Below are 24,013 nucleotides of genomic sequence, written 5' to 3'. Positions count from 1 at the left end.
TGCATTTTTAAATGGTCTATTAAAGGAGGACGTCTATGTGGAACAACCTCCTGGATTTGAAGATCCAGATTTCTCAAATCATGTCTATAAACTTGATAAAGCTCTCTATGGGCTAAAACAAGCACCAAGGGCATGGTATGAGAGGTTGTCCAAGTTCCTGTTAGATAATGATTTTAAAAGAGGCAAAATAGACAAAACCTTGTTTTTGAAATCTAAAGGAACTGACATTTTAGTTGTACAAATATATGTAGATGATATTATTTTTGGTGCAACTAATGAATTTTTGGTGAAGTATTTTGCTGACCTTATGAGTGGTGAGTTCGAGATGAGCATGATGGGTGAGCTAAACTTCTTTCTTGGATTGCAAATTAAGCAAACTGAGAAAGGAATAATGATTCACCAACAAAAGTATGTGAAGGAACTCATAAAGAAATATAAGATGGAAAGTTCCAAAACTATAAGAACACCTATGGGAACTAACGCCAGACTGGATGAAGACATAGTTGGAACTTGCATAGATCAGAAGATGTACAGAGGTATGATAGGTTCCTTATTATATCTAACTGCTAGTAGACCTGATATATCTTTCAGTGTAGGCTTATGTGCGAGGTTCCAAGCAAATCCAAAGGAATCTCATCTCAAGGCAGTTAAGAGGATACTTAGGTACCTCAAAGGAACTGATGATTTATGTCTTTACTATCCAAGGAATGAATCAATTGATTTAGTTGGATACACGGATGCTGACTATGCAGGTGATTTAGTGAATAGGAAGAGCACATCAGGTATGACTCAATTTCTTGGATCATGCTTAGTTTCTTGGGGTTCCAAGAAACAGAATACAGTTGCCTTGTCCACAGCAGAAGCTGAATATGTAGCTGCTGCAGCTTGTTGTTCACAAATGTTGTGGATAAAACAACAAATATGTGATTTTGGTTTAAAATTTGAATGTGTTCCAATTTATTGTGATAATACTAGTGCTATCTGTATTTCTAAAGATCCAGTACAACACTCTAAGGTTAAGCACATCCACATTAAACACCACTTCTTAAAAGATAATGTGGAAAAAGGCTATATTAAGTTGGAATTTTGTCCTACTAATAATCAAATTGCTGACATTCTAACTAAGCCTTTGAGCAGAGAGCGCTTTGAGAACATGAGACTGGAACTTGGGATGATCAAGCTGAATTGATTGCAACTGAAGTTCCTAGATAAGGCATTGTCAATTAACAAGATCAATTAGAAGAATAAAACATCTACCACAAATTTGGTGTGATAAACATAACGGGAATGTCACCGTTGGTAAACTCTTGGAGGTCAGTGCAAGTAACACTTATTTAAAACTGTACATACTATTCAAAGCAATGTAGACTTGTATGTGACTTGTTCCATAAATTATATTTTTGAAAAATCAATTTTTCTTTTCGAGAAGATTTATCTTCTGGAATTATCTTTTATTAAATATAGTGTGAAAAGATAAATTCTTGATTTGTAAAAATTCCATCCGGATTAGTTTTCAAAAACAAGATAAAATTCATTGTTCCTAAACTAAACCCTTCCTCTTCAATACACCGCTTCAAAAATTTACTCTCTTATAAATACTACCCAACCAACCCCATTAACTTACCATCACATCAATTAAACTCTAGAACTACCCTGACCATAAAATTTCTACAGCTAAACCACAAAAAAATTTCTACAGCTAAACCTCAACTAACCATGGCCGAAGAAAACCCTAAGAACCAAGAAGAGCTATCATCTCCCAGATCACCTAGCCCACAACCACTCAGCCAAGAAATTCCTGTTGTGCTACTTCAAACCACCTCAGAACCAAAAATTACCAAGCCAAAAGCCGTTGAGGACACTGCAACTTCCTCTACTGGAAGTTTACCCAATGTTCTTGATCGAATCGGGTTATGGAAGAAGAGGAAAGCCGAAAAAACGGAAAAGTCACTCGAAGATCAAATTCTTGAAATTGATATGATGGCGAGGGACGAGGAACCCGAGGAAGAGAAAGAACATTCTGAGGGGGAAGAAGATGAGAAGGCACTGGGAAAATTTGCTGACAGGTATGTTGTAGGCTATAGAATTGATGATGCATGGTGTAATAAGGTGAATTTTGAACTTCTAGATCTGCTTAAGTTCCAGGGTTGGGATTTCATGTTTACTGTTAAAGCTAAAAATTATTTGTATCCACTGGCTATGGATGAATTCTGTAAGGAATGTGAATTTGAGGATGGTGTGTGTTATAGCAAAATTAATGGTGTTGATGTTGAGTTTGATGCTGCTAGACTAGGGTCTATTCTGCAAGTTCCATGTGAGGGGTTTGATACTTACATGAAAGGGGCTGTGACTGTTAAGGTAGCAGGGCATACTAAAACTGAAATCATAAATTACTTAGGGGGTAAAAAGGGTGTTAGCGTGATGAATCACAATGATCTCTCTCCGTTGCACAAATTGCTGTTTAATTTGGTAAAGAAGTCCTTGGTTCCAAGGACTCAAAAGAAAAATGAATTGTGCTACTTAGATATGGCCCTAATCTTTTGCATGTCTAAAAAGATTAAAATTAATTTCCCAGCAATTATGATCCAACACTTAGAGCACTGCATAGAAAAGGAAATAAAGGTTGGATATGCTGCGATTCTTGCTTCTGTGTTTGAAGATTTAGGCGTGCAATTGAGGGATTTCTATGGGCATATGAGGGAGAAAGGAGAAAATGTGATCAATGAAACCACTCTGAGAGGTTTGAGTATTGCTGTAGTGAGGGGGAAGTGTGTGAGGTATGAAGCTGCTCAGAAAAAGAAAGAAAAGAACGAGGACTCACAGGTGAGAGTTCCTGTCAGGAAGAGCAGAAGGCTCTCTGGTGGAACTCAGGGTAGGACCAGTGCTGCTGATCCCTTGGAGTTGAGTGAAGGAGATGGAGGAGTTGATGAGCTAGTAGCTGATTTATCTAATAGGCTTATGCAGGTTGAAGGACAGCTCCTTGACTTGTCAGGGAAGATAAAGGCTATGGAGAGGACTGACGCTGCTCAGGCCAAGGAGTTCCACAAAGCCATCTCAAGCCTTGAAGCAAAAATGAAGAAAGCTCAAGAGGACAACAAAGCTGATCTTGAGAAAATTTTACAAGCGCTTGATGCTTGATCACCTATGCAGCCTACCCTAGCCATCCCCTAGCTTCATATTTTCTAATGGTTTTTGGAACAATGATCTGTTTTTATTTGGATGTTTTTGAACTTATTTGCTTTTGAATATTTTGGAACTTGGTCTGTAATATTTTAAAGTACTCTGGATGGTTGGTTTTGTTAAATATTATGGAACTTTGTCTATACTTGCTTGCATTGTTGAGAATAAACAGGAAAATTTGTGTGAAAGTACTAGCTTAAGAGAGCTAGCCAGCGCTGCTTCCAGCTTCCCACATTCGATGAATTGCCTGTGGGGCTGTGAGTAGATGAATAAAACTTTGAAAAGTCAAGTTTTTGATGATGCCAAAAGGGGGAAAAGCAGGAGCAAACTTGAAAGCTGAAGTTGTTCTAGTTCCAGTTGAGTAAGTAACAAAGGTTTCTCTTCTCTAAAAATTTTCTTTGCTTTCTGTTTGTTTTCTTTCTGTTACTTATGTTCTGTTTTGTTTCTTTGTTTTGCTTATATGAAAAAAAGGAAAAAATTGGAAAATGAAAAATTAACCTTCTGTTTCTTTACTTATCATCCTCAGAAGTTTGCTCAGTTTGTCATCATCAAAAAGGGGGAAATTGTTGACCCTTATGAGGTTTTGATGATGATACTAAGAATTGAGCAAACTTCCTTTTAATAAGGATTTTCTAGTGTTGTGATGTTGGCAGGTTCAGTAAGCGTAGAGAGCTGAAGTAGGAACTGGAACAAAGGAACTTTGGAAGATCCATGAGGACAAGTAAAGAACAGAAGAAGAGTTCCAGCAATGGAACTTCCCGAAGTTTCTCAACAGGAACTTCAAAACGGGTGTAACGACCTGGTTCTGGTGTAATGCTGGGGCAAGCCTCAACAATCAAGGATCAACACAAAGATCAAGATATCAACCGAAGAAGATGGACTTCATAACCTATAGTTGTGTAAAAGATAAGTTTGTTTTCGTAGGATGATGTAAACATATAAATGATAGATATGCCTGGAACTTATTAGAAATCAGATAAAGCTTGGCAAACTAATTAATTCGTAAAAGATAATTATGAATTTTATAAAAAAGTACTTAATGGATTTTATCTTATAAAATCTGGTTTAACTTGGTTTTATCTTTTTTATAAAATCTTATCTTTAACAAAAACGAATTTGATAAAATTTGGTTTTTATAAAAACGAATTTACATCTGTTTGGATTCGGTTTTAAAGAAGATAAGATCAGATTTGTGTTTGATCTATCTTGTTTGCGAAAACCCTAGTTTGAGAAGCTGAGGAACTCCTATAAATATAGAAGTATTTCAGCTTAGCAAAGTGAGAGTTTTAAGCGTGAAAACCACTTAGTGCTTAAGAGTAAGTTTGCCAAAGGTTTAAGCTTTATCATTTTGATTTCGGGTTTCATGTGTAGCTTTCCATTTATGTGTTAGAGTGTGTCTTTGAGTTGTAATTGGTTTTGGGGTGAGATTGTGGATTCTCTTAAATTCACACAAGTGTATGAGTTTGAAATCTCGTAAAATTCGAGTGGTAGTTAGTCACCCCGAGTGTGTCTTGGGTTGCAAGTGGGAAAAAGGAACCTGAGTGTGTCTTAGGTCGAGAAAGGAACCTGAGTGTGTCTTGGGTCGAAAAAGGTGCCTGAGTTTGTCTTAGGTCTGATAGGATAGGTTCCTGTCAATCAGCAAGTGTCTTAAGAGGAACTTGCGAAGCAAAGGTCTGTGTAATAGGTTGTACTAGGAGAGTTGCCTATTATAGTGGAATTTGTTTATAAGTCCCAATAGGGCCGAGGTTTTACTTCCAGTTAGGCGCTGGATGGTTTCCTCGTAAACTTGCTGTGTGCTTAAGTTTTCTTTATGTTTTTATTGTTTATTTCCGCTTAAGTTCCGCGGTTGGAACCTACTACTATTCACCCCCCCTCTCGTAGTAGTTCATCTAAACTAACAATATCTTTTCAAGTTAGTACGAATTTTGACACCAAACTTCACTTTTGGTTATTTATTTAACGAGTGCTATGTAATTCATCTGAAAGTAAGGATGATTGGGTTGATGTTCTTTATTAAGATCCTGCTAATTTATTCCCTATTAATAGAAAAAAAAAAATCCTTATTAGTGAAATTAAAGTTCATGATTAAGAGAGAGGTGTTAAAGTTGAAAAGCTTAGTAAGCTGTAAACCACTTGTGCTTATATCTTACGCTTCTACCGAATATGACAAGCTCAACAATTAATGCGTTATTCCCTTGGATTAAATAACAAATGTACACCGCTTACTATCTTATTATTGTGATTAGATTTATCCCAGTATATTACTCTCTCGGTATCTAAATATATTTATCACTTTGGATGGCCCAACTTTGGCCATAAGTATTGAGATTATGAAAATATACATTGTAATTAATAATCTAACAAAAATTTACATAACAATATTTGATTTTTATATACTAATAAATTAAAGTTAATATTTGAATAGTAAGTTTGATTGACGAACTTATTTAGATACAATAAGAGTATTTATATATATAATTCAAAGATGGTAAGTCTTATGGCACGCAACAAAAAATGGGCATGGAAATATTCTTTTGAACACCAAGGCCACAAGGCCCACAACAATTGTGATACCGCAACTCTTTCAACAACCCTTACAATACTCATTTCAAGTATTAATTGTAAGTTCAGACCTATCAACTAGTTATTAGATATCTAACCGTTATCAACTTTTTAATATTTGTAATCCGACATGCAAGCAACTTAGCACGCATCTTCTTCCCCTCTTGCCCTCAAAAAATTTATTACCTTTTTTTTTTCCTCGCATTACAATACGAAGACTTTACACAAAACTAATGTTAGTTGCCCTCCTACTCTATACTCACAGTCACTTTCATGATGTAATATGGAACATACATGTTACAAACCTTCAATTATCAGTATAGTACAATATTAGACACTTGCATTTTAAACAAACAATGCGGCCGAAAAAGAACTTTATAGTTATAGAGAAATTTAGATACTTGCATAGTTGCATTATAAATATATTGTAGTGTGTAAAAGTTCTACTTGTACTTTTTATAATGCAGTCAATTGTCAACCAACCATTTAAAGTCTCCTAGTAGACTATTAAGATTTATGAATGTTTTATTTCCACTTGAAATTAATGACTTCATATAATGATGAGTTGATAATCAATCCTCTAAGTCTACAACATGAGTATAAATACTAACTAGCTTTGTTGATAAAGATTCGAAAACTATACCTATAGTGCCTCGGAAATTTTTTTTATGCTTATGATCGCGTTATTATTGTCCATGGGTTTTAAACTTCCTAAGAAAATAAATTCATGTTGAAAATAAAGCCAATGATAGATGTTAGCACCGTGTAGTCCAGCAGCAACGTTGGTACCCCCTAACGTATAAGACCAATGATTAGAATATGTCATATGAATTTCGAAGTCTATGACGCGTAATTATTATTATTATTACTATTATTATTATAAAATATCAAAAAACTTACAAATTCAATCAATTTACAAGAAATAGGTGGGGAGCCGAGATACAGTATGGCCCCCACCCCTCTAGTTATAGCGAACCCGATTCTGCTGAAGATGTAAGCAGCTGCACGAGCACTAATATTCTGAGTCATAGCGAACCCCTGAACCCGCTTCAACAACGGCATCCTTGTCTAATTCACCCAACGAAGAAAAGGAGAACGGAAGAAAACCATAGCCAATAGCCCTGTAACGCGTCCTATACTTGTCCCGCTTTCGCTGAGCCGCCCCAGACACAACACGACCAGGAACGAAGTCAGACAACCCCGATTGTGTCAAAGGTGAAGACCCCGTTAAGTCAACACATACATCAAGGCCTCTACCCAGGAATAAAGCAACACCTGCTGGTCAAAGAGCCCCATCGTTCCCTTCAATCAACCCAACGTTAACCTCCTTTCAAGCAGAAATCCCAGACCGAAAACAAATATCAACAAGGGTGTCACGAACCACGTTGTGCCGATGTTTAATACCCACCATCCCAGCGCAAGACACTGCATGATCCCCATAAATATCCCTATAAGTATTATTATAATTATTATTAATTTGAGATGGCAATAATTGTAAGGAATATTTGCTTTGGAAGCTTGTCTTGGCAATAATTTGTGAAGATGTTGTACGGAGTACCATTCTGTTATTTGACTCAAAATAATAATAATACTTCGGAATATATAGCGATAGCAACAAGATTTGATTTAGGTTTTGTTTGTTTCAGTAATAATATATACTTGTCAATATCAACTTGAACTTAAATTTTCTTAATTAAACTTTTGAAAACTTATTGATTCTTGAAGAAATTGATTGGCCAATTGTAAATTGAATTGGGGTGATTGTCCTAATTATAATTATTAGTTGACTTTTATTTGATTTTCTTGGCAATTATCTAAAGATTCAAAACATGTTCACATTAAAACTAAGTATATGAAAAAGTCCTACTATCTTAAGCTTCAAGTTCAACCTTCAAATACTTTCTCATTAAAATGGCTTATAAGAATGGGCCATTAAATAAATAAAAAAATAAAATAAAAATAAATATAATAAATAAATAAATAAACCTTCATACATCATTATGCCTTGGAGGATTCTAACCTAAAACCAATTGTAAATGGTCGAGGTAGATAAATTGTCAATTTAGAGAGAATATTTTAGAGAGAATATAGGGTTTAGTGTTGTTTGGCTCTGATACCATGTCAATTTAGAGAGAATATTTTAGAGAGAATAGAGTGTGTTGTTCGTATTAGCGTATTCACAAGAATATATACAACCTATGAGTATATGGCCAACACCGGCCCACTAGCTATACATAGTATATGGTCCAACATAAATGTTGGATCTTAGATGTTAGTCATCGTTTATATGTTATGAATGAGATCAAACACATGGTGTTTTGTTATTTATGAAATGGACCTACTATCCACCATTATTTTGCTAAACCTTACTCATAATTTTAAGATTGTATAGTGATCTATAAAGTCAATACACTTAAATACTTCAAGGATATTGCGGAACATGTCCTAAGTAGTGTTTTGATTTGAACAAAATACAAGCCTATATCAAATAAGAATCTGACGACATACAAGTTCACCAACTCAAAACTTATGTAGTTGGTGGGTATATGTTAGTCTAACCCTTTGTTAATTCACGTGTGACTTTTCATAAACTAAGTCCCCTCTTAGTACATACTTGAAACATGCATGTCCACAACGTCTTAAGAACTGAAAAACAATCTATAGAGTGTTTCTCGAATTAAATGCCACTAGGCCACTATATAACGCAATTTGATCAATTGTTAACTAATTAATTTACAGAATTTATTCACTGTCCCATTCAATTTAACTTGGAACTCATTTAATTCATTACTTTAAAAGAAAGAAATAGAAAGAAGTAATGGAGCTCTTCAACTATGAAAATGCCTGCATGTACGAATTTTATTATGGCAGATGGATGAGCAGCTAATTAGTTAGTGATTGTTCCCCGGTTTATAGAAGTCGTCTATACATGGCGGTAATAAAAATGAATTTACAATATAATTTTATTTCCATTCTCATGTTTGCGTCATCTTCATATAAATTCATTAAATACAAATTAAGGTGGATTTATATTATTATAAGACGGGTTAAACTTATCCTAAAAATATTTAAATTGAACTAGCATTGTGCAAGTAAACATTGGCGAAATTAATTAATCAACCAGATCAGCAAAAAATTACTCATATAGGACCAATTAATATTACTGATAGCTAGTGAAATCCAAGTCAAAACTACTACGAGTAAATAGGTTAAGGATTTTCAATCAAAATTGAATACTGTACTGTGTAACATTATTGGGTTATAATATAAGTTTATACTTAACATAATAAATAATAGCCACTAAATCCTCTAATTGGCTGCAAATTTAACTTCATTTAAGTATATTTTATGCGAAAATTAGTTTTGACTTTTATTATTAACAATTGATTAGTCAATGCTAATTTTTGTGCTGTCCACTTTTAGCATAACATGCAATCACCGATGTAGTAATACGCAAATCTCAATGACTAAGCTCACTTAGTTATATCTTTGTAAGTAGAAAAAAAATATTCTTAATAACGAATTAATGATTTTATAATTACATAGAAAAAACCTTTAAGATTTCATTTTTAATTTTCTCCATACATGCAGTCTTCTAGCATTAAGGATAATGGCTTCATACCACCATGTTTGGCCTGTGAGTGTTACATTCTTACACATACCTTTCTTGTAATCATGTTAAAATAATTTTATTGTATGTTGTTCATTATTTTCTAACATTATGTTTTTGGACATGGGTTAAGCAGGAGTTTGAACTAGGATGGAGGGTAGTTGTAGGTTCCGTAATCGGATTCGTTGGAGCCGCAATGGGGAGCGCTGGTGGTGTTGGTGGTGGCGGTATCTATGTCCCAATGCTCACTCTAGTTCTTGGTTTTGATTCCAAGTCTGCAGCTGCTGTGTCTAAATGTAAGTTTCTTTTTCAACCTTTTTTAATGTTAATATGTTACATTGTTACATCATGTTATTGTGTAGCATAACGCGTGGTGCACATTGTTTGTTGGTACATATATTCATAATTTGAAAGGAAATTGTGTCAAACATTAGACTTCAACAAAAATGAGCAATATATATAAGTGGCATATATGCTAAAAAGTATAAAAAGAGGAATCATTTTGGATTTTTGGTTATATATTGAAAACTTTTCGTTTTACCTATTAATGTGAGATTCTGAGACGCATAATACTTACAGTTGCACCTAGAGCTGTCAAAAGTTGACCCGACCCGAAATACCGACCCTAACCCGACCCTAACCCTAACCCGTTTGAACCCGAAAAAAATGGTGACCCGAACCCGACCTAACCCGACCTGAAACCAACCCTAGACCCGAGTTGACCCGAGTATTTGAGACCCGAACCCGACCATGAACCGACCTAAAGAGGACCCGACCCGAATGTGACCCGTAAATTATTGACCTGAACCGATCCCGACTCGAACCCGAGAATGACCCAAACCCGATTTAACCCGTCAAAACCCGAATTCAACCCGACCTGAAACTAACCCGACCCGAGTTCAACCCGACCCGTTCCTTACCCGACTCGAATTTAAACCCGACCTGTTACAAACCCGACCCGAAATCAACTCGACTTGTTATTGACCCGACCCAAATTCAACCTGACTTGTTATTGACCCGACCCGAATTTAAACTCGACCTATTACTAACCCGAATTTTAGGATTTAGGAATTTTTAGGATAAAAAGAGTACTCCATATTGACTATTGAGTTTCAGGCTTTTTTTCAATTTATTAACATGGATTCCAATTATTAAACAAAAGTGGCCTTTCTCATCTTACTTGACTTATCTCTTACATAATCCTCGTTAAAGAAAAACTGAACTGGACAGCAGCCAAAAAAAAAAAAATTAAACAAAAAAATAAAAAATAAAAAAAAAACAAAAGTGGCCTTTTTTATTATTATTATTTTTTTAAAGGGAATTCAAATTTTATTATTCACATGTCTATTTAATATTTTTTTTTTTTTGGAAATTTTTTAAATTACGTAATTTAATTTGGAGTTTTAAATAAATTAAAAAAAATTAAAAAAATGTAACTGGACCCAATATGACCCGACCTGATATCAAACTTAAACCCTATTAATCCAATATTTGATACCCGAATACGAACTTGACCCGACTTGATTATTATAACACGAGAATAAAAAGACTTGAAAAGGACCAATCTAATTATAACTCGAAAATTTTTGACTTGAACCACACCCGAGACCGACTTGAAAATGACCCGACATGATTATAACCCGCAAATTATTGACTTACCAATTTGAACTCGAGAATGACCAGACAAGTTTAAATGACCCAACTTGATTGTAACCCGCAAATTATTAACTAAACTCGACTTGAACCCAAGAATGACCCGACTTGGAAATGACCAGATTATATCCCGCAAGTTTTTGACTTGAACCGAACCCGACCCGAACCCGAGAATGACCCGACTTAATTATAACCCACAAATTATTGACTTGAATAGAACCCGACTCAAACCCGATAATGACCCGACTTGATTATGACCCGCAAATTATTGACTTGAACCGAACCCGACTCAAACCCGATAATGACCCGACCTGATTATAACCCGAAAATAATTGACTTGAACCGAACCCGACTCGAACCCGAACACGACCCTAACTCATTTAAACCCGTAAAAACCCGAATTTAACCCGACTTGTTTTTCACCCGACCCGAATGTAACCCGACCTTTTATTGACCCGACCTAAACCCGACCCGAACCCGAAAAGATGTATGACCCGACGTGACCCGACTCAAGCATGACCCAACCCGAAACCCGACCCACATAGGTCCTGACATTAACCCGTATTGACCCGACCCGAGATGACCCGACCCACACAAACCCGACCCATTTACCCGAATTGACAGCTCTACTTGCACCTAACATAACCCACCTTAAAAGTCGTATCCTGTTGGGTTACACTTAACATCTAAGGTTGCAGGTATGATAATGGGTGCAGCGGGATCAACAGTATATTACAACATAAAGCAGAGGCATCCAACATTGGATATGCCCCTGATTGATTATGACCTTGCTCTGCTCTTTCAGCCCATGCTTTTGTTAGGAATCAGCATTGGAGTTGCCTTCAATATCGTCTTTGCTGATTGGATGATCACTTTTCTGTTTATCATTTTGTTTTTAGGTAATTTACCACATCTTTCTACAAGCATTTTAACAATAATTTATTAGTACGCATATAAAATATTTTGAATTAGTAATGTGACAACTATATGTACCTGAAATGTACAACTTCGTTCTGCCCCAAATTGGCCGGATATAGTAGTGTTGGCAAATGAATACTAGTTCAAATTATAGGAAAAACAACGATGTTTCTACTTTATGCTATTCCTAAGCAAAAGTTATTGGATTTTGATGGCAGTTACATCAACCAAAGCTATATTAAGAGGCATAGCTACATGGAAGAAAGAGACATTGATTAAGAAGGTACGAGTAATAATTATTGATTCTCAAGCATTACATATAATTCGTGTTAGAGCTAGAAACACATATGATGAGGGTTGGCAATCATTGCATACAGATTAACCAAACATATTTTTTGACTTTCAGGAAGCTAACAAGCTGCTGGAAAATAAACTCGAACAGTCGATACAGTTATCCTTGCAGATCTCATTGAAAGATGGAGATGCAGCAGCTGTTGAAACCACTCAGTTGCTCCAAAGTATGCTTCATTTTTGTAGGCCGTTAAACATATTCATCTTATTCATATAATGATTTATACTTGCATAATGTGGAACTCTGTAGATGGTTCTGCAGCTTCTGCAAGTGATTCTAAAGGACTCTCTGATGGTAATGCAGTTTCACAACAGTATGAGGTACGTTTATGATTAAAATATACTCCCCTTGTCCCCCTTTTCTTGCACCCTGGGTCCGCTTCATGTGAGAGTTTTATGAGTCACATGGTGCAAACAAAAGGGGACGGAGGGAGTGTATATATTCGCTGTTGGGACTAAGACGGTTAATGGCCTGAAGTAGATAGTTATTCCGAACCCAACTGGTTAGGAATGGGCTACCTAGCTTGGGGATAGGTTATAGGCCGAAGAGAATAAGACTCTTGATTATACTTCGTTAGTAGATTCATAGGGACATTGATTTTCTTCCAGGTTTCATTGTCAACAAATATACAGTGGGCAGAATTATGTTTGCTTGCTGTTGTTTGGATTGCTTTCTTTGTCCTTCAAATAACAAAGGTGAGTTCTTTTTCTATACAGATATACAGAGTAATCTAAGCTCTATGAAGTTGTTATTTGCACAGACTGTATAAAGAACATTAAGAAACGAAGGTAGTACTCATGTATAAAGTATTGAATGTGTCCAACTAAAGAGTATTAGAACTAATCAGACTACAAAAATTTAATCTGTTTATTTAACCATTTTCTAAGTTCAATATGGTAAGTTGCTAACTGCTGAAATCTTAACAATTTTTATGAAGACATATGTCAGGAAATGCTCTATGGAGTACTGGATACTTAACTTCTTGCAGGTATATAAAACCTCTCAAACTTCGTATCAACGGTTTTAAATTCTAGTCTTAGTGTAAACTCATCATTATGTAAAGTACGTACTCCCTCAATCCCTTTTTGTCTGCTCCATGACCCAATTGTTTGTGAGAGCCATATGGGGCAAAAAATAAGGAACAGACGGAGTATATGGTAGCTACATTTTACTATAGCCATTGAAAAGTCTTTCATACTTCTATACTATGTGACTTGATCTTTCAATATATTCAGGTACCAATCGCGTTGTCAGCTACTCTGTATCAAGCAATAGGCTTATACAGAGGAAAGAAAACGATTGCATCCAAGGGAAAAGATGTCACAAATTGGAGGGTGTCTCAGTTATCCCTATATTGTTGTTGTGGGATAGCAGCTGGTACGATAGTTGGCACGCTTGGATTAGGAGGAGGATTCATATTAACACCCTTGTTTCTTGAAATCGGAATCCCTCCTCAGGTATTCAGTCAACAAATATGTAAACTATATGCAATTTTATGTGTAAAAAAAGTGTGTAATTTCACTAATAATTTGGTTATTTGTAAGAGAAAATTGTGAAAATTAAAAACCTTTTAAGTGGTCGACTTTTTGAAAAATAACCTTTTGAGTGAAAACTTGTGAAAAATGACTTTTTAAGTTGCATTTTTTTTGTATAGGATACTTGGGTGACCTGCCGTGGTGGTCAATGCTTAAATACAGGATTTAAGTGGTCAAATGGCGTTGACTATCACGTGTTAGTCACGTGACTTATTTTTTTAAAAAAACACAAAAATCCCAAAATTTCGCTCCTTTCCCGGCCTAACTCTTTCATTTGTTAGGTCGGGGAAAGAGGGAAATTTGGGGTTTTTTTAAAAAAAAAATAAGTGCAACTTAAAAGGTCTTTTTTCACAAGTTTTCACTTAAAAGATCCTTTTTCAAAAGGTCGACCACTTAAAAGGTCATTTTTCACAATTTTCTCTATTTGTAATTGCAGGTGGCTAGTGCAACTTCAACTTTTTCAATGGCTTTTTCATCATCTATGTCAGTTGTACAATACTACCTTCTTAAGCGTTTCCCTGTTCCATATGGTAAGTTGATCTTAAAGTATACTTCGTAACATACACTATGTATTCGCCTGAATTCATCCAAACGTTCAAGTAAAAATTATTTGCTAAGTCTAGGAATATAGGACTATAAGGTATGTACTCTCTTTATGTACTTTAGTACATGAGTGTTTGAAGCATTATGTACCGCCTTTTCTTTTACACTTTCGCAGCTGCTTATCTAGCTTTGGTCGCCATTGCTGCTGCGCTAACAGGACAGCATGTGGTCAGCAAGCTAATAACATTAATGGGGAGAGCATCAATCATCATCTTTATTTTGGCTGCAACTATTTTACTTAGTGCATTCTGCTTAGGTATAACTTTGATTTCTTCTTCTTTGATCATGAGTAGTACTAGTGTAGGTGTTAACTTAAAAATGATTTTTTTATTTTTTACTTTAATTAATAAAGTATAAGTACTAGAATTTATTAATTCACTAAACTACAAATATTTATATGATACTTCAAAAAAAAAAAGTAGTTATATGATACTCGGATCGAACACATAACTTTGGTAAGGATTAAAAATTACTACGGGTTTCCATCCATACACTTAAATTATTGGATGATTTGGTCTAATTAATCATAGAAAACTCATTCAATTTTATTTTTGTTGCAAAAATTTAATATATTGTACTATAAATATAAACGACTAATAATCCTGCATACAAATTTTGAAGATTTTAAGCTTATCAACAAAATATTTTGGATCCACCCTTCTACATGTTGGTGGGTAGGAAAATTTAAACAATATTATTATTATTATTATTATTATTATTATTATTATTATTATTATTATTATTATTATTATTATTATTATTATTATTATTATTATTATTATTATTATTATTATTATTATTATTATTATTATTATTATTATTATTATTATTATTATGTACAAATGTACAATATGTTTTTTTTCCACAAGTAACAGAAAAACATGACAAAAAAAAGTTTATGTATTATTATGAAGCTTTTTTGTATTTTGTTTTAATGAAGGGCTAATTTTCTCCCATCCAATATTGTAGGAGGAATTGGAATTACTCATATGATTGAAAAGTTGGAGAATCATGAATATATGGGTTTTGAGAGCTTTTGTCTCTTAACAAATGGAGTATAGTTTGAAAGTTAGAACTCCCTTTTGGTATCTTACTATCTCAAATGCTTTAGTAAATTTTTTTATGGATGAAAATTTGCTACGCTTATAAATTTAGACCAAATTTTTGTAGCTGTCTTAATATATACTTGGTTGTTCCTATCCCCCCCCCCCCCCCCCTCCTCCCCGGCACAAGGTTTTTTAGGTAACCATCAGAAAGTAAGTAACATTTCGATAATTTTTTCTCATTAGAGAGAGTTAGAGTTGGCACGAGTCTTGTAAGCAAGCCTCATGCTCATCAAGGGGGTCATGCCTAGAGCCAGATAAAGTCATGTCCTATCAATAGTTATTATGTGCATCATGATACACCTAGGAATAGGTGCTTGGCGTCTATATTTTTGATAATTTAGTAAAAAAATTTAAACACTTTACAGAAAATAAACATACAATAAAATATATGAACACGTCACAAAAAACTTAACATGAACATGCAATTTTGTATGTTCATATTTTATAGAGTGATATTCATTTTTATGGGGTAAATGTTCAGTTTATATTACAAAACTATTGAATTATTACGAGTCAAATAAACTTCTTTCATAAATTGATGTTTATGTTATAGTGTTTTATTTGATATACTACAATTCAAATTTTGGATTGTACAGATTTTTTTACTAAATTTTCAAAAGTATAGACATATTACATTGCGATAATTCAGATTTTCTTACTAAATGTTCAAAATTTGCGATACTCATAACTTTTTACTAAATGTTCAAGTTTTACAATTGTTTAGATTTTTTTTTTTTTTTCTAAATGTTCAAGAATATAGGCGTGGTGCACATTAAAATTTGCGATATCCTATCACACTCAAGCCAATATTTCAAAAGCGAAGCCTAGTTAAGTCATGACCCGTATGCCATGCTGTGTTGGTTTGTGCCCACAAGCCCTTTGATTAAGCTAGTCAATATGCAGATTGACTTGTCGTCCTCATTTCAAGCCCGTGCTACTAAAAATATTGTCCATGCATGACCTATGACCACCGGCGTGCCTCTCATGTGCCATTCGGGACTAGTGGTAGGCTTTTACCAAATCAGGCCCATGCCCAGCTCTAGATAGAGTACGAAAACGGGCTAACAAGTGAGACATTCCTATATGGTGTTAGAATTGTGAATAATGAGAACGATTGATGTAGTGTAAACTTTTGTAAGATGTTGGATGTAGTAGTACAAGACAGTAAAAGCTTGACTTGGCAACTGATCCAGTTCGCCATTGGGCTACATAAAATCCAACATATCAACCACATCAACGATATTAGGCCTGCATTGTTTTTAATCTCAACATTGTTCTGAAGTAACACTTCCAAATTCTTCATGCTTCCTTTTTTTATTTTCACAAGAAAGACGACAAGTAATCATACTTTAATGATATTGATATAAGATAAATTGACAAACTCCAAAATTGCAAAATTTGTAAAATCATCTATATCGACTTTGTGATATTTAGAGATAGTATTGTTCTTCTTCGGTTGTTTAGGTAACATTCTAACTTCGTTCCTGAAATGTTGAAAAATATCTAATTATAACAAAATAAAAAGTCTGTTATTGTTAAATATTACTATGTATTAGATAATATACATGACTATTAATTTTATACCGCAAAATATCACAAAATTTGACGAGTCATAATGGGCCAAAGAGCATCTTATTTTGACAAGTGGTAATATCTTTAATTTTAGAGAATTGAAGGGTCTATGTGGTTAGTCCATGTGGACAACTTTAAGCCCGCACTTTTTACATGTTCTTTTACTACAATTTGTTTTTGTAAAAACCATAAATATGGAGAATTATTTTGCCCTACAACTGTACCAAAGCAACAATAGCAAGAAAAGAAAAAGGCCTAACCTTCTTTGGATCATTTGTCACCCTCAATAACAGCCCACATAACAACAAGCCAAGATAATCTTGTAGACAATGACTCATATGATCAAAATTCATTTGGAAAGAAGCATCAAAAAGAGGCTTTACCAATTTTTTTTTTTTTTTTTTTTCATATTAATCAATCAATCTTAAAATTCATTATCTTGCTTATATAAATTATTGAAGTCATCAATTGTATCCAGTGATAATATCTATGTTAGTGGTTGACGCACATGTGTAATCATTGGTCTTTTATGCTTACTTTTTTCGTAGCAGAATTACTTCCGTCTGAAATTAATAGTCGTGAAAACACTAAGAAAATGTTTTAGAATTTCGCTTTAAAAATTCAAAACGTGTTTGTGTGATGGGTTATATTATTAAGGAGTACGCATGTACCACTTTTGGATGTATATAAAAGAAATCTATTATCATGGTTTGTAATTTAATTTCTTAATGTGTTTAACTTCTAGGTATGTAATACCCTAGGGAAGATATATATATATATATATATATATATATATATATATGTAATTGATCATCATTACAATAAATAAATAAAGTTTTTATATTACAAATATGTAATTATTGAAGGTTGAGACAATATGACAGGTATGTAGTTCAAACGATCAAAATATTATTTGATTGAAAGGAAATATATCATGGCAATAAGAGAAAAGGAACCAATAAGAGAGGGAAGAAGTAGTGAAAGGGTATCTTTGACCGTGTAATTACATGCATATTGCATAAGCTTTATTTTGTGGTAGGTTATTTATGATTGAAGAAAAGGGACTAACAATGGCGGTCCCAAAAGAGTAGATTGAGTTGATTAAGTAAATATGAACAATGATGATTATTGAATTGTCATTTTCATGCATAAACATGCGTAAACAATAAAGCATTTTGCCCCAATTCGAGGAGTCTAGACCCTTGAGCTCTGGAAAAAGTTTAAACCAGGTGTGGAATTAAACTTCTTCAAACTTCTTCCTACCCTTGTACCGTGAGGTTAAAAGATTTTGCAAGGATTGGTTGACTTTGCAAGAGTACAACTTTTGATACGTATTGCGTTTATATTGTCATGTGCAATTTGATTATAAGATGTTGAGACAATATGACTATTATTTTTTGACAATGAAAGTAGGGAGGAATATAGTGTATATTGGGGAATTTAGGGTGGGAAGAGGATCAACAAGACAAGAAGCGTTAGTAAATGCAACAAATTTTCTATGTTTGCATGAAAGATATTTTGGAATGATTTAAGTTTGGTGTATGTCCTTACAAGTGCAATTGAGAGTTATCCCCCATGTGTTTGAGGACATAAAGCAAAGTAGAGAGGGGATCTAGTCTATCAAGAAGTTTAGAAAAAAGTTATTTGTACTTTTGTGCGATGTTGCATGTTTGTTATATTAGTGGTGAGCTTAGAGACAACAAAACGTTTTAAATTCGTGGTTTGATTTGGTGTATAAGAAAGCAAAATCCAAAACACATGAATAGTAATTTGATCATTATTTCACATGTAATTGAAACTTAAGCAAATAGTAGAACTAACAATTCCATATGTATTGAGTTAATTTTTTTATAAAAAATTTGGTGTCAAAAGGAGTATTATATAGAAATTTCCTCAACCACGCCCTACTCAAGCCTCTTCGGCATAACCCTAAGAGAGACGTTAGAATTAGGCTAGAAATATCTTAATAACCCTAATTGTGGACTTAGTGAATTCCCCCCCCCCCCCCACCCCACCCCCCTCTTTTAATTTCTTTTTATTTATATTTTCTTAAAACTTTGGTAATTGAAAAGGATAATTATTGTTTTCCAACAAAATTTGGAATGAAAAAGGGTGAATTTTATTTATTTGTTGGGATCAAAGATAGATAGAATTAATAATAAAAATTTTTTTAAAAAATCACAACACAGAGAGCCCCTAATTTTCTAATTTCAGAATGTAATGAAATTACAAATAAACTCAAAAATTTAGCTAATAGTAGAAATAAATAATGATAGGTATGTAATTATGTATAGCTTGCTCGTGTATTCATGTTTGTTTGGTCATTGTATAGGTTGCTTGCTTATCCTAGTTAAAGATAATGGCCAAGTTCTGGCACTTTCTTGTCCTCTCTAGATCATAGGTCAACATTTTAGAATATACATTCCCTTTTTCTTTTAAATGCAATACATTTTTTTGGCATGTATTTTAAGGAAAATATTAAGCAATATAAATAAACTACAAATTAATCAAAATTATTTGTACACACAATACCTAAACCTTAAATCTCTATTATTATTGTTCAAATTATTTTGAATAGTCGCTCATTTATTTATTCTAATCAACTTTTATATAAAAAATCTGTGAAAAAGATGTGTTACATTTAAAAGAAAACCAAGGAACAAAGTACGAGTACAAAATAATAATAATAATAATAACAAGGCTCAATCATTAATTTGGACATTGTTGATTAGGTAATTATTTCTTTGGACATAATAATCATCTCAATTTGATGTTGACTTCTACCAGTCAACTTTTGAGTTTCAAGCGAAGGTAGTATTTTATTCCATTTCCAATCAAAATTACTAGTCATTTAATTAAATTGTTATTATAGTAAAATAAATGATTAATTTTTTATTTCTAAAATATGTTGCAACTAACATACAGTATATATATAATGATATTATTGATTGAAAATGATTATTCAATAATAATCTATACTTAATCAAAAATAATTACCAAATTTCATTATTAGAATTGGACTTCATAACATGAAAAATAAATTAAAATATTTTATTAATATATGGTTTGTTTTTATTCTATGGAATTATCAATATCTTCATTGAACAGAATTAAGTGAGAAAAACAAAGATGTTGAACAAAATGCTGGGATCTTAATTTCCAAGTCATTGGGGGTTGTTATTAAAGTATACTTCGTATTATTTAATTCTAGAATAAAAGTTACAGAGTATTATTTGTTGCTGTTATTTCCACTTTTCAAAAAAAAAATTATGTTTAAACAATGATTGTCTTACAAACAAAATTTATAATAGAAGAATTATTTGAAGAGAGAGTATGTAATTGTCATATGTTTTTCTAAATATTCTTTGGTAAAATAGATTGAATTAATTTTTTTTTTTTTATTATTATTATTACAAGAAAATTGATGTTATACCATAAATAATTTTTATTTTTTTAAGAGATGTTAACATAAATGAGTTTTAAATTATTTTTAAAATTGTTTTCAAAAAAATTATTTTTAAAATTTTATTAGGGAAATTCGGATTACTTTTCAATGGAATGAGTTTTGGATAACCCATTTCTATATATGCAAAGAAAATTATCATAATCTGTTTTTCTAATTTTTTTTTTATCATTTTTTTTTTATTTTTTTTTGAGGGTAGGAAGATGAATGGTCCCATAATATATGGAACAATTAAACCGTTAAGGATAATCAATAACCAAAGGGACCACGATTATTTTTTTTTATTATTATTTTTTTTTATTTATAATAGAATTTCCAAAAATAAAAATAATATATGGCAAATCAAATTGAAATGGTCCTAAATTAAATTGTATTGTATGTGGACATATGCACCATGTATACCTACATTAGAGGGAGAAGGGTGGATTTGGGAATGCCTATCATTAGCTTGTGGATCATATACCCTTTCTTTCTTAGGACCACTCTTCGCCTACTTGGTATTTCTTGCTTCAATTTCCATATAAATTAATTAAGTCACTCCAACTTATATAAATTTTTTCCTTTTAAAAAATAAATAATAGATTAAATTGAATGTATCAATTATTAGCATATACTTGTAATTATTATGTAAAGTTTTATTGCATTGGCTTCAAACATCCTTCCAATTACGGCATTTTAATTGTTGATGCGACGTTGTAGGGGATCATTCATTTTATTTTGAGCTATATTCTACAATTTAAAACTTTATGAGAAAGGAAATTTTGAAGCTTTTTACAACTTCAAAATAAATTATGTGAAGATGGTTAAATTTTTTTTACATAGTCATTTTCTTTATTTATTCATGCCTCTAATTTAGTGAAGAGGACATGTACTCGAGCAATTTATATGTCCATGAGTTCATTTGAAAAAAGAGGTTAATATAAAAACACGGTATCAGAATGGCTTTTTAATTGCTGATGCGACGTGATAACTAAGAGAATTAAATGGCATTGAGAGAACTAATGTGTCCAATGAACTTGGCAAAATGACCTCGTAACTTCGCGATGATCAGGGGTGTTACGACACCACGAGAGTCTTCTACGTGTTAAATATGTGGTAGGTTGATCGTTTCTTATCAATCTCACCCTCATTCTTGGTTAGGAGTTATCGAAGTTGTCGTTTTCTACAAGTTATCTCCCCTTTCCTCCTTATATCATAAAAACAAAAGTTAGTTCTTTACTACTTGTTAAAGAACTAACTCAACCAAAAGTTTGAGACCTGAGAATATGTTTAATACTCTATCACGGCTCATAAATATACTGTAAATAAGTGTATATTAGGTCATGTTCATGTTGAGTTGAAAATTATATTAACTTCAAACTAATTTAAAGATTAATTAAGACTACCTTATAACTTGTGCATGGATACAATTTGACAACCAACAATTACTATCATAGATACAATATGCATTACCACCAACTACAATCCTTATTATTGGTCTTATAAAGTTATTATAAGACATTATACACATACATTATAAACTAACAACGTGATAATTAAATCTAAATGGACACACAATTACTCCGTAATGGTTATTAGTGTTTCTATCCATATATGGCGAATGGATATGGCCCTGTTTGGGAGAAAGCTGAAAGCTGAACCTGATTGAGTTAGCTGATTTTGACTAGCTGATTTTATTAACTGATTTGACTAACTTATTGTATTAACTGATTATATAAAAGTGTTTGGTAAATATCTGATAGCTTAAAAGTGATTGAGTATGTGAAATGACCAATAAGCTAATTGTGGGATAGGTAGTTTAGATAGGATTTTAAATTAAATGAGGTAATAAGTGTCATTTCACAATAATTAATAAATAAGCTAATTGAAAAAAATTCTAAAATGAGCTTTTTCAAAAAGAGCTTATTTAGTGGAATAAGCTCTTTCAATAAGCTTACTACCAAACACTTGTATTAGCTTGTTTGTCCAGTCAATCAGCTAAAATTAGTCAAATAAGCCAATTAGCCCCAATAAGCTTACTATCAAACAGGGCTTATGTAATTCTACCTCTCATAGTTTAAGCTCTCAAAAGCACTAGATACGAATGAAGGACAAGAAAAAGGCAAAGACATGAGTCCCTAAAGTGGGGTTCAACTTTAAAGGTAGCTTCATATGATTATGGGCCTAAGGGAGCCTAGTCCTATTTACCATACTATTCCATGTGACTTAAAAAGTTCAGGTACATGATACAATGATACAAAGAATATGAGAGATTCATGATTTTACAAATTATTCGTCATATCATTATTAAGTATTAGATTAGTAAATCGTTATTATTGCTACTCATGTGCTTAATCTAATCTAATTACCTAATTAAGGGGAAGCCTTTACTAGACAAAATCAATTATTAGGGTGATTAGATTGTGGTGGTGCCAACTTCCACTCATATGACATCAAGTATTGATTTTGACATCTTTTGCTCACAATCAAATTTGTCTTGAAACATAATACATCATTTCGTGTTTAAGGACAATGTTCATTTAATTTGTAATATAATGGTGTGGAGTATAAGCTCCAATATCTCTATCATGCATTTTGAAACATGCATAGGACAAGAAGTACAAATATTCAAGATCACATATTACAAACTTTATATATCGTGTACCTGGTACATACATTCCAAAGTATGAGATACGTTAAAATTTTATTGCAATAATTGGGTATGAGTAATATAACTATCTATCTATCAAAGATACAAATATATATTTCATGTCATAAAGATTTATTCGTAAAGTGATTCAATAACCTACAAATTGTATGTACTATTTATCATGTTTATATATTTATTATTGAAATTATTTTTATATAAACACACTTTTATATATATATATTTTGAACACTTGATCACGAAAACACATATGGTTACGCCAACTAAACTCTTACACTGTACAGAATTATTAGGTAAAAGTTAAATTAGTTTTATGTTGGTTAAAAGGGACCCTACCTTTAGATTACAAGAAGTCCCCTTTAATTCATCCTCATCATTGTATTACAAGTAGTAATATGGCACTATTAACACAAATTTTGGCACAACTCTAATTAAAAGATTTACTATCAAATAAATTCATTTGTCATGTCTCATGTGATATTCTTTACCTCAAAATCTATGATGAAAAATACAAGTGGGAAAAAAAAATAAGAAAGTTAATTGGTCCAACTAAAATAAAAATGGCCAACCACGATATGATGGACCCACCTAATAATATATTGTACTACTCTTGCAGCCTTGCCTTAAATGGGATCTCTCAGAACTCAGAAGGCCAAGAAGGAGCCTTTAATGTTAACCCCTCTCACATTGATTTTCTCTCTCCCTTGACTTTTTATTGAGTTTAGTCAAGGCTTTATTTTAAGTTTAGATTCTTTGGGAATATATGTTCTTTGTGTTGTTCTATTCACACATACTTATGGTCGGAATTATCC

At 32.9% G+C, this 24,013-nt stretch overlaps 1 protein-coding gene across 1 annotated transcript; it reads left to right on the top strand.

The window, feature by feature from the left end:
* Positions 1-9,352: 9,352 nt before the first annotated feature.
* LOC145591700 (sulfite exporter TauE/SafE family protein 3-like) lies at positions 9,353-15,474 on the top strand. Its single transcript, XM_081648205.1, has 12 exons — positions 9,353-9,379; positions 9,489-9,648; positions 11,704-11,904; positions 12,142-12,206; positions 12,330-12,441; positions 12,525-12,595; positions 12,884-12,970; positions 13,213-13,263; positions 13,511-13,732; positions 14,247-14,340; positions 14,529-14,669; positions 15,383-15,474. The coding sequence occupies exons 1-12, from the start codon at positions 9,353-9,355 to the stop codon at positions 15,472-15,474; spliced, it is 1,323 nt and encodes a 440-aa protein (XP_081504331.1).
* The last annotated feature ends 8,539 nt before the right edge of the window (positions 15,475-24,013 follow it).

This window comes from Chenopodium album, chromosome 18 (genome assembly GCF_948465745.1).
Source record: "Chenopodium album chromosome 18, dcCheAlbu1.1, whole genome shotgun sequence".
NCBI lineage: Eukaryota > Viridiplantae > Streptophyta > Magnoliopsida > Caryophyllales > Amaranthaceae > Chenopodium > Chenopodium album.
Note: the sequence above shows the minus strand (reverse complement) of the source record. Positions and strands in the feature narration are given on the sequence as shown.

What these genes read in the sequence shown, in the direction of transcription:
- LOC145591700 (XM_081648205.1), top strand. Translation starts at nt 9,353, where the DNA reads ATGGCTTCATACCACCATGTTTGGCCT. An exon ending in GTTTATCATTTTGTTTTTAG is followed by an intron (nt 11,905 to 12,141) that starts GTAATTTACCAC and finishes TTTTGATGGCAG; the next exon opens with TTACATCAACCAAAGCTATA. An exon ending in AACCACTCAGTTGCTCCAAA is followed by an intron (nt 12,442 to 12,524) that starts GTATGCTTCATT and finishes GGAACTCTGTAG; the next exon opens with ATGGTTCTGCAGCTTCTGCA.